The following is an 11,857-nucleotide window of genomic DNA, read 5'->3' as shown; positions in this document are numbered from 1 at the left end:
CCAGAGTAAGGCAGCCAGGGAGGCTCTGGCCAGCCCAGGGGCTGGCAGGCAGGAGCCAGCAGCAGCCTGTGAGTGCCTGGGGCAGGCAGCTGGCAGCCAGCAGCCATGGCTGCAGGGAGCAGGACCTATTGGCCTTGGGTGTCCTGCAGCAGTTCTCTGCACTATTCAAACCCAAGCACACAGTGAAAAGAGAAAGAGTTTTATCAGCTGGCTGGTTTGATCTTTCTGGTTTAAGAAACAGTTTTTGTAAGTCAAGATCACTACAAAGCCTGATTGTTTCAGGGATAAAAAGTCTCCTAGGTTTCTGTCCAGTCCCTTCAGAGAAAAGACAAGGCAGGCCACCTCACAGCTCCCTTTGCCTTGGGCACAGCTGTAACTCCCTCCTGAGCGCTGGGAAAGCTGCAGGTTCCTGAGGCAAAAGGTCTTGGAGAAATGCTGGGGAAGGCATGCAAGGGAACTTTCAGAGGCCACTGTGCTCCCCACACCTGGCAGTGCCATGGGAATGGAGCCATAAAATCCTCCTTGTGAGCCTGCCCACCTGGTGATTTTCAGAAGCAATGACCTCATCACTGATGTTTTGCCACACAGGGCTGTACTTCTTGATACCTAACATCCAAAGCTGTCATTTTCTTTTCCTCAAAAGCCACATCTTTGGAAACTTCCACATGACCAGGACAGTGGATGACACACTATTGTCTGGTATTCATATACCCATTGCTCAACAGTACGAACGACATCCTCTTTGTAAAGCATCCTCAGGGGTGAAATGTTACTCTAAAATGCAGGTATGGGTAGAAGTAGAGCCAAAGTGTTATTACTTGGAAAAAAGAAAAGGCTGAATCAGAGCCCAAATTTAAAAACAATAAAGAAATCAGTTTGTGTAGAAAGCATTTTTATTCTGAAAAACATTTTTTCAAATTTTTGAAATACATGTAACATACAACATAGAATTATGTCTGCAAGTCAGTTTATGCATGTCATGCTAGTTATTTACATGTAGATATATACAGAGTGCAGATAATTATTGAAACCACACTACAAAATAAACAGAGAGTTCAATAAGATAATTTAGTAGGGCTTTATTAAATATATAGTTATGATTGTATATACTTTCCTATTAAAATACCATATAGCATCTAAAGTAACCCCTATAAACTCTAATACCTCCAAAGTTGTCATAAATATGATCAAAAATTGAAACTATCTATGTGCCCTGCTCAGCTGCTTTGCCCTTTGCTCCAACAGAAACTCTCGCAGAGATAATGGTGCTATCTTTAGTGCCAGAACTTTGATGACAATTCACAACAAAAAAATTGCAGAAAGCTCAGATGCAAAATAGCTTTCAGCTGAAGCATCCAAGGACTGAAGAACCATATACTTAATAAAACAAGGATAATCCAATGTCTTATTAAATACTGCCACACAGAGGACAATTAAAAAACCGATATGATCCTCAGTGACTAAAATAGTTTCGATACCAAGCACCTTATTAAAACAAAATAAAGCAAACTCCCAAAGCCCATTCAAAATCTTAACCAAAAAAAAGAGACCTCCCAATGGTTACAGGTACAGCCTGATTGACAGTCTGACTTTAGCACGAGCAGGAACTGGAAGGGCTGCTGCAGCAGCAGCTGTCAGGGCTCTGTGACCAGGAAGAGAGAGACTAAGGTTGCCTACAGCTTGACCTCTGGTTACTAAGTGATTCATACAGGGCATTCTGCTGAAGGAAAGGACAATGTATCATACATTATCCCATTAACAGAATATTCCATCTTCATTCTGGGGGCTTCTTGCCAACAGACCCTCACTATAAATTGTCAAAGGTCTGTCTTTGACTTCACTAGAGCTTTGACAGTTTCCATCAGTAGAGAAGATCCACCCCAGTCTGGAGGATGTGCTCCCCTACTGGGATTTCTCTTCTGGCTGCTCAATCCAAAATTGCACAAACTTCTGCTTTAAGAAAAGGAGTATAAAGAACAATGTGCTTTTTAGTTTCATTATTTATTCTGATGCAATCTTATTAAGTAGAAAATAGGTCAGGGGAGAAAAGTTAACAAAAAAAATCCAATTACTGCCATACAGTAGTTTTTTTTGGTTGTAATAATTGTTCTGAATTGCAGAATTTTGCAACTTTTCCTCTACTATCATGTCTTTCCTAAAGGCATATTACAATTCAATCCAATTACAGCCAAAGAATAGAGGTTAGCACCAGAAAATATATAAAAGGAAAATAAGTTACTATTACTATCATAGAATAGCACTGGTCAGCAAACCTGTGCATCTTTTTTTCCTGGAAATAATTGTACAATGAACATTATAGATTAGTTAGGGAAATAAGTGATAGCTATGGTTTAATTTAAGAGTTTTGTTACATATAAATCTAAATGCCAAAATATGGCAAGGACATTTTAATACTGAACAATTTAATACAAGCAATTACAAAAAAATTAATCTTTATAATAATTAATAAAAAGTGTGACTATAAAATATTAATATACTTTACATATTTATCATACAATATATCAGTCCTTCACACTATTAATTTGATTCATGTTGTGCTGCAACATGTATCAAAAGGTTTGACAAAGAAAAAATGGCTAATTATTTGTTGTTATATGTTGTGGGTACAGACATTATATCCACAAGACAAACAGCAATCACAATGTGTCATTACCTTGAGTTCTACAGTCAATTTTGGAAAAAAACCTGCTGCATCCTTTTAGGAAATATAAGAATAATTATTAAAAAAAATTGAAACCTTTCCTTGTACAGTAAATCTAACTTTCATAAAAAACATTAAATCAATACTATGAACTAATTTAGTTCAGATTGCCTAATTTTCTGGTAAGGCACTATCAAGATATTATATCTTCATTTAAATGCTATATGGATTTCTGATTCTTTGCTATTATCAGAAAGGATTTTTGGTCAGGCCCGAGAGTGTCATCATTAGAGAAGCTTTGGTGCTGCCCTCACCCCCATTTCAGTCTTTGCACCCTACTTACTTTCTGGTTCACTGTACAGCTTCTTGCAGAGATAAACTCCCTTTTGAAAGTCAGGGAAGAGCTAGGGCATCCACAAAACAGCAGTGAGATTATACAGAAAGTGCTACTACATGTTGCAAAGCAGAGTAAAAGAAAAAACACAGAAGATTTCAAAAAATGAAAACCCCTACTCTTGGAGAGTGAGTAAGAATGGGCATGACCTTTTTCAGGTGGAAATGTTATTTTTAAGATAAACTACTTAAAAATTATGGTTTGTACAGAAGAAGGGCCTGAAAAAGCTGCAGAGTCTTAGGGAGGAAAATACAGATTTGTTTTGTGAGCAGCACATGAATGGAATCCAGTTTCTTATGAAGTTGTCTTCTGAAATCCAAATTTGTGTCTAATGTGAGATGAATGCATCAGAACAGATGAAATACTTCTCCCACACAGGGATTCCTCCAAGTCTTTCTACAACCTTTGCCTCAGCACTTGCAGGTTCTTCTTGCTGAATCTCTAACTCAGTTTTGCATTTTTACAAAATGTTTTATGAACTTGGCATCTTTGAGTCCTATAGCTTGCACCCAGATCAGCTGGTTTCAAAACATAATATTGGAAAGTTGTGAGACATATACAGGGGATGTGAAATTACCTAAGCTTAGGGGTTTATTTCTGCTTACTTTTAAATAAGGCTAGAACAAAGCAAGTAGGAGCAAACATTTTCTATTTCACCATTCTACAAGATTTCACAACAATTAAATTGCCTCTGAGAGGTATGAGGGGTCATCAAAGGATGTTTAATAGAGGTCTGCCAGTGACTCCCTGCAATAGACAAAAGTTGGGATTTTTTGCCCAGACCACTGCATTTCTCTGCCTGTGTGAGATGTGCTGGATCTCCAGCCTCTGCTCAAAGCTCTGCTTCTCTTTCTGCTCCATTTTGCCTGCAGCAGCACTTCTAAGAAGGTCACCAGAGGTAAGCCTTTTGACAGTCTGCAGTTTTTCAATTGTGAAATACAGCAGAAGCACAATCAAAACCATGTTCATCTTCTCAGGGCAATGGCAGTTTCAAGCATAGCTTACACTAAGAAAACTTGGCTTGCCTTAAAACAAAAAACACTCAATCAGGTTCGAAAAGACCTTCACTGTCAGTGACATCTAGAGCAACCCTTCATCACAATGCACTGGGCATGGTCTGGACTTAAGGTGAAGTGAAACATGGTTTGGGACTAATGAAACTGTTTAGGGTGACTCAAGTCACTCAGTCACTAATTCAAGGGGTCTGTCCTCAACTGCCTGCAATCAGCCTTGCCCAGACTCCCGCTCTAAAAAACTAGACCATTTTTGGAAGGATGCTCTTTGGGCCTCTCTCCTTCCCTGATCACCACTTGATACTTGAATTAATGAGGAAAAGGATCCTGCAGGCTTCTGCCACTGGCCTGAATTCTAACAATTGCTCTGAAGAAATCATGCACTACAATATATATAAGTATATATATATACTTATACATATAAGTAAAGAATGTTCTGATGTGCTTCTTTATGTTGGCAATAAATTTGATTTTCTAATTTAAACAAGCAAAAGGCTATGGAAGGAAAAAAGAAGCAGTTAAAAAATTGTGGATGTTTTTAGTCCTAACAGAAGTTCTTCCTTGAATTTTCTGGAAGTAGTGTACAACTTAGAAATCAGCAGAAGATTTGTATGATGATTTCTGCTCCTGAAGAAAGAACTAAGCCTGGACAGGTCTATGAAACTAAGCTTAGATGGTTTTATGAAACAGTAAATTCTCCTGGAAGCACTAATGTTGAAGAAATACTAATATAAAGGTTAAATATCCTCGTTTTCAATCAGGCATGGTAAGCAGCCAAGCAAGCAATGCATGTTTTCCCTCAAGGCATACAAGATGCTCAGACTGAGAAAGCTGCTTAATGTTTCAGGGATTTCTTTGACTTTGTTTTTTTTTTTCTCTTCAGTTCTACCAGAATCAAACAATTGGTCTTTACACCACATTTAAAAAGTAAGTATTTTTTATTCTGTGGAAGGAGAATTGTTTGTCAAATATTTTAGTAGAAGTCAGGAGAAATAATACTAAATAATACTAAATTTTATTGCTACATAGAGCTTTCAGCATTCATAGCTTATAAAATTGGCTAGTTCACAGGCCACTTGTCTTATTTGCAATGAAAAAAGTTGGAAAAAGAATCAGTTACAATTTATCTCAGGTTTCAAAACATACTGCTGTTTTTCACTGCTCACTTCCCAAGACTTCCAGTCAGTCCAGATTCAGCATCTCCTTGTTTTCTACAGATGTTGTTTTCGGATACACTGAGAATACCTTCCAGATGATGGGTATCATGGAAATAAAAGTTGTTAATATTATTTATACTGATACAGAAAGAAAGAAATAAATTTAAGAAGTATTTGAACGAAACATTCATTAAACACATCACATTTTGAACGAGCACTTACTGCTCAGGCAGTGTATAAACTGACATTATCAGCTGCATAAATCCTCTACCATATTGTAATCTCAATGACTAACAGAAGTTCAAACTTCTAATTTACAGAAAACTCATTTCTTATTTGAAATGATTAGGACTAATTTTAGAATCAAGTTTTCTAATGGAGAATTCCGATCACAATAGAAGCAGTACTTACATTATGAAAAAATCCATGATTTTCCATATTAAAAAACAGAGATTGCAAGAGATGTCATAGAGCGCATTGCCTCTAAATTTCACACTTCTGTGAGCAACATCCTTGGACCTGAAAGTCTGCAGCTAAACAGCAACTTTTTTTTATTTTATTGCTCTAGTGTTCCTTACCCATAAAAGAAGAACAGAACAACCTTTTGCAAACAATGGAAGTTATTTAAGCAGAGTACCGTCTTCAGTACAGAAACTGTTAACTGTTTCATTACATTCTGTTCCATTGACAGGGAGCTGTGTAACCTGCAGCTGCAGCATCTGAAGGAAATCTACCGCTCAGCTAAGGGGCTGATCCCATATCTGTGTCAGATAAAAATCACAGTGCTTATTATTTGTTACCATGGATACCATGAAGATATTGCTGTCCACTAAAGATTACTAGAGGAAGACAACATAATTCTCAGGAACTAGTCCTGTTTTGCCTTCATAAGTTGCCTTTAACCATCCTGGTTCCACTGATGGATACACTACAAAAGAAAACACATAACTAATTAGCACTGTTAAAAAATTATATACATGCTTCATATATTTATTTATATAGTATTTATTCAAGAGCAATTGAAAAATCAGGGCAAAACCTGAGACCTGAAAATGGAATTATGCTCTCATTTTGTGGATACAGTTCAGGTTTTTTATAGTTTTTTTTAAAATATATAAGTCAATGTAAAAGATATCTTACCATTGGAAAATATTGCCCCCTGTGGGAAAGACAGCTCATGACTATGCTCAGCCTTACAGGAATACATGGCTTTTGCTTGCCTGAAAGGAAAAAAATACAGGCTTGCAATAAATCAGATAACAACGAAAAATGTACAAAGAAATTAAATTAAAACCTGGGAAATATAGAAATAAGCAACTGCACAAATGATAATGACCAGTTACACAGCAGTTCAGAAGAGCAGAATTATACAATAACTTCAAACTCACTGGAGTTAACAAGCATGTTATTGCAGAAATTTAAACAGGAATATAATTTGGAACTTTTAAAATGAAGTTGTCATTCAAATGAGCATACTCTTTGAAGCAAGTCATGCATTACCTGGAGACAGAAAGTGATCATCAAGTCATTAAAGGTCTAAAAACATAGCTTGTGAGAAACTATTGCTGATTGGTCTACAGAGCAAAATATTACATAGAAGGTAAATGTGAGACAAAAAGGAGTGATGATTCTGTTCCAAAGAAGAAGGACAGAAAAAGTCACCTCTTGGCTTCTAGCATTATAATTCTGCAAAGTACAAAATGAGGGTTTGAAGATGAAGATGGAAATTAGGAGTTCTCTCTAGATCCCTGCACTTTACCTAGTACCTTTAACTTATACACTCAGAACAATTTTATATGAGCCACCAGTTTTTCTGAATTTCTTTAAACCCACATTATATCAAGTGAAGACGAACTTGTTGATTATTTCACTTTTCTAAGATGTGATGGCAAGTTGACCTAATATGTGACCTGTGGTGAAGTTTAATATTTTCTGCATACTTTTGAAGAGTGTGTATATGCAATTGACATGTGATCTACCATGTATTTCTACCAAAATAGTGAGATAACAGAGTTGTAAGTTAGATTAATTAACAGTGCCACATCATAAGCATTAGCATTATTCATCTGAATCTTTAAAAGTGTATAACAGTGGATGAACATCCAAAGTTTGAATGTGTGAGCCTTCCAGAAGTGATTTCTCCCTCTGAAGAAAAATTTTTTCTATTGATTCTCTGAAACAGATTTATGACTGGACTAATTTATGGACAGATTTATGACTGGTATATTTTGCCTTTGTCTTAAGCAAGCAAATGACTCGTCAAGGATTACACTCTCAGGACGAGATTTTCAGAGGAGATCAAGCATTTTGAGTTGGGCCCATGATATCCAAGGGCAGCTTATTTTCAGCATGCTGGAAACATTTCTAATTTTTATTACTATCATTCTGATTACATCCCCAGAGCTAACTAGAACAAGATGAGCACTGGATCCTTGTTTGTCCCTTTTCTTAAATGTTAGCTTGCTCCCTGGCTGGTATAGACTGCTCTAAGTAGCACTTTTTCAAGACACCTTCTTTGGTGCCTGTTATGAATAACTTGCCATCTACAGTCAACAAGATGGGTGTGAAGAGTCATTACTCTCCATAATTATACATATTTATACATAATAATCTACATAATATAGACTGAAATATACAGAGGGAAATTAGATGACTTTTACTGAAGGTCACACATAAACTAGACCTGAATTATTTAATCTCTTTTTTCCTCAAAGTCAACAAAGAACACTACAGATGTTCTAATTATCCTGACTCAAATCTGTAACAGTATGTTGAAACAGCTACTGCCTGTCTGTGGTGGGTTGACCCTGGCATGACCTCTTGTCATGCAAACCCAATACATCTGTGTGGCATAATCATGAATTTTACACATATAAAACATAGAGTAACTGTTAACAATAATTACAGTTGCAATGAACGTAAGGTAATAGGTAGTAAATTTACTAAAGCACGGGGGGTGATTTCAAACCTGAATAACTTGACTATCAAGCCAGGTGCCCATGTTAAGAATGGGACATCCGAGTAATACTGTGACAAAAGACATTTCAGGCAATACTTAAATGTGAGGCAGAATTATTTAAGTTAATCTTGAAATATGACATTGTTTTTATTGCCCTTAGAAGTTGTTAAGAAAATTAATGCAATTTTCTTCTATATTCTCTAATAGTCCACTAAACTATTCTGTTTTCAACTTCCAATTTTACCTGATCCAAGTATGTTTAACTTCAAAGTAAAAACAAGATAAGAAAACATGGACTCTGTCTTTATAGTCCTCTAAAATCATCCGTTCTGAAAAGAGAAAGCTTTTCAGCATTTGACATTTAGACAGATACAGAAAAAAAAGAATTCAGTTGCCAAAAGCTAATGAATTACAGAATTCTTCCCATTACTTTGCTCCTGATGCTGAGTAATTACAGCCCAACGTTATCTACAGCCATCTGTGATGGTATAATGAGGGACAGATTTAAGAATATTTACTCATAATTCTGGAGCAATTTTCAAGCCACTGGTTATTGCCTTCACACTTGATTTTAGATTATTTAGGTTCTCATACTAGTTATTACTCACTTCAACCCTATGCAGCTAGAAGCACTGACCATGAAAAGGGCTTGCAGGTTCTTGGGCATTTTGTTTGTAATTACGAAAACAGACATTCTTACTTATAGTGTTAATGTTGTCCTCCCCACAAACAAGGCTGTTTGTTAAAAAGCATGTGATAACATCACCATCATCTATTACAGTTCTCTTAAGATGATGTTAATAATCTGAGAAGAGTGTGATTCATGTTGTTTAGGGCAGAGAAAAAAAAAAACAATTTCAGAAAATGTTATTCACATTTCCTAGAAGTTCCTTCTTTCCATGACTTTATCAGACAGACTCCAGATAAGAAAAATGCATTTTCCATTCCTTACTTTCTGTGACATTTGTTTTGAGTCCATAATGATAAACATACTAGCAGTCAAAGGATCAGTACTCATTAAATTATAAATTCTTTTGCTTGATTACATGCAGTCAGCAATACCTGAGGCCCTAATAATAATAATAGTATTAAGAACTATTTCAAAATATATAAACAAGCTTTAAAACTATGCTCCTGTCCTAATGAGTTTTTAGTCTAGCAAGACAATGCCAGAAGAGGAATGAATGAGGGAACACATATGAATCTCTCTCAGATGAGTCATCAGTTAATATTATTCTACAGGAAGAAAAAAGGTTTATAGAGACCTGGAGATGGCACACTTACAACCAAGTTTGAGCAGAAAGCACTGGTCTGGCCTGGGCAAGGCCTTCCAGATGTTTAAATATAGCATGAAAATAAAAACAGAAGAATGATTGGAAAAGGATATTTAATCATATATTTAGGAGGGGAGCATGGGTCTAGAGGGCTTCATAATGTCAGTCTAGTCCTACTGAAGTCCCATCCTGGCACCTAGAGATCCTGCTGAAGAGCAGAGCCATTCACTGTCACCTACTCCTCCTTCTCATTTTTCTAATGAAAATTCTTCTTCTTATAATGCAGTTTCTTACTTCAGGAGACTTATCTTTCTGTGTACCTCTAAATCCAAGTTAAGAAAATGTAGAGTCAGGAATTATATGCTGGTGCATTTCTGTACAGAAGCTGCAATAAAGAGACCTCAGGCCTGACTATGGCTGTTATATAACTGCAATATTTTTGAAAATAGTAAGGAAACTCATTCACCTCTTTCAAGTGCATACTAGATTAGCAATGGAGATTGGTCCCAGTGTACACAGTATCTTAATACCACAGTGAGGGAGACTGATGTATAATAAACTTGAAGTCAGGAGGGAAGGAATAGGAAGACTGAGAAGTCAAATTAACTCTAGAATTGGAAAAAGAGAGCATAGGCTGGACATTGCATAACATTTTGTGTTTCCCTGTCCAATCCTAACACTTGTACTGTGATCTCTTATTGTCTTTCTGACTAAAAAAAAATCTGTAGTGTAGGGCATATACTCATGTAATAGAAGGAGAGAAAACAGGACACACACACTCATAATAGAGCTATTGCATTATACAAAGCCAGAAAAGAGGGTTGCAAAAGCTGCTTGGAAGACGAATTAAGTAGGACTCAGACACTGTGGTGGTAATGCATCAAGTGCAAAATTATCTGCTGGAATACAGAAAACAATGTGAGACTGCAAAGCCATATAGGTACTTTTGATCTGCCTACTATACAAATGACCACAACAGGCAAAAGATGCTTCAAGCAGCAATGAAGTTACTTACATTCTATAATGCATAGGTAAGCACTGTCTCAAAATTTCTAGTTATTTTAGCAGGGTAAATTACCCCTGCATGGAGTCCAACACTACCTTGACTTGAATATTTCTGGTATCAAACCAGGTAGCTTAAAAATACATTGTCTTACGCTCTGCCCTGCATATACTCGTTGGATAGTAGTTATGAACAAAGGAGACCTTTCTACTGGGTGGATCAAGATGTAATTACCACAATTTCTACATACTTCATAGAAAAAAAAAAAACAACTAAAAAAAGACTAGCCCAAGGTTTTAAATCAGCCTTCATAACAAGCAGGTAATAAAAGCTGGCTCTGAACTGCAAAATCATACTCAGACTTATGCAGGACTGTAAGAACAGCTGAGCTACTTCTGATTTCTTCCTCATCTTGCCTGCTGACCTCTCATTTTCCATTCTCCTTGCTACTGTGGTTCTTTTATCCTCTTAGGAAGGCTTCAGTAGAGGAGCTATTCAGCCTTTCAGTATTTTTGGCTTTGTTAGCTGCTCTCCATATCCATTATCAAATGCTGCATTTTTCCTTTGTCAGATTTTTGCTTCTTACATGCTTTTTATATACAGATACAGGTGGCACACGCTCTGAGGGAACAACAGGGGAGAGCTTGCAAGAAGGAAGTAATATAAAGTAAGAGAAGGAACAGTGCTGGAGGTGAAATGATGCAGGACTGGTGAAGCAGTCATTGCTTTTGGCTTAAGGCACTGGCTTAAGAGCATTCCAGTCCCTTCATTTATACCTTTCTTCCTTAAATTATTGCTCTGCTCTTTTCATATGCCTTGCCTCCCCTGCCACCCTCTTTTTTGGTCATCTTAGAGTTCACGTACTACACAAAATAAGAATAACCTTGATTCCTATAAGCTGCTTTTCCAACAAAATCAGTGGGCCTTTCTCTCCCCTGCTGGTTCTGTCAGAGGACAGCCACATTCCACGGCCACACATCTCAGCATGTTGGTATCTTCCTTCATCTGTGCTACTTTAGGTTACTACCTTTGAATTCATGGATTGACATCTTGTTTTCATTCCTCAACAGTTCCAAAAATGTATCAGTGTAACAGTTCCTTGATGTATCAGTGAGCAAAGTGGTGAACAAAAACCTGCGATCTGTCTCAAAGAACTTGAAAAGCAGGGACAGTGAAAAAAGAGAGATGGCCTTTTTCCCATATCCATTTAATAGATTATCTGCTTTAATCTATTAATTGTGAGGTAGTAATGTACAGAAGATACTGCTTCCTAGACGAACACTTATCAGAACATTCTAAACACCTTAAATATAAGAATGAATCAAATCCAACAAATAAATGTGAACCTTTGAAGCCAACACAGAAAGGATTTTACAGAATGTTAAATGGTATGAA

The 11,857-nt window shown here is 36.7% G+C and overlaps 1 protein-coding gene across 1 annotated transcript in view; it reads right to left on the bottom strand.

Moving 5' to 3' along the window:
- Window positions 1-875: 875 nt before the first annotated feature.
- ARHGAP42 (Rho GTPase activating protein 42) overlaps window positions 876-11,857 on the bottom strand; it is a 149,756-nt gene continuing 138,774 nt past the window's right edge. Inside the window, exons 23-24 of the mRNA XM_064645138.1 lie at window positions 6,367-6,446; window positions 876-6,154 (exon numbers count right to left, since the gene is read on the bottom strand). Of these exons, the coding sequence (XP_064501208.1) occupies window positions 6,066-6,154; window positions 6,367-6,446 (169 nt within the window). The 3' untranslated portion in view covers window positions 876-6,065. The remainder of the gene's footprint in view (window positions 6,155-6,366; window positions 6,447-11,857) is intronic.

The sequence above is a fragment of the Pseudopipra pipra genome, chromosome 2, assembly GCF_036250125.1.
Source record: "Pseudopipra pipra isolate bDixPip1 chromosome 2, bDixPip1.hap1, whole genome shotgun sequence".
Lineage (NCBI taxonomy): Eukaryota > Metazoa > Chordata > Aves > Passeriformes > Pipridae > Pseudopipra > Pseudopipra pipra.
The sequence above is the reverse complement of the archived record's forward strand: the minus strand, read 5'-3'. Positions and strand labels throughout refer to the sequence as shown.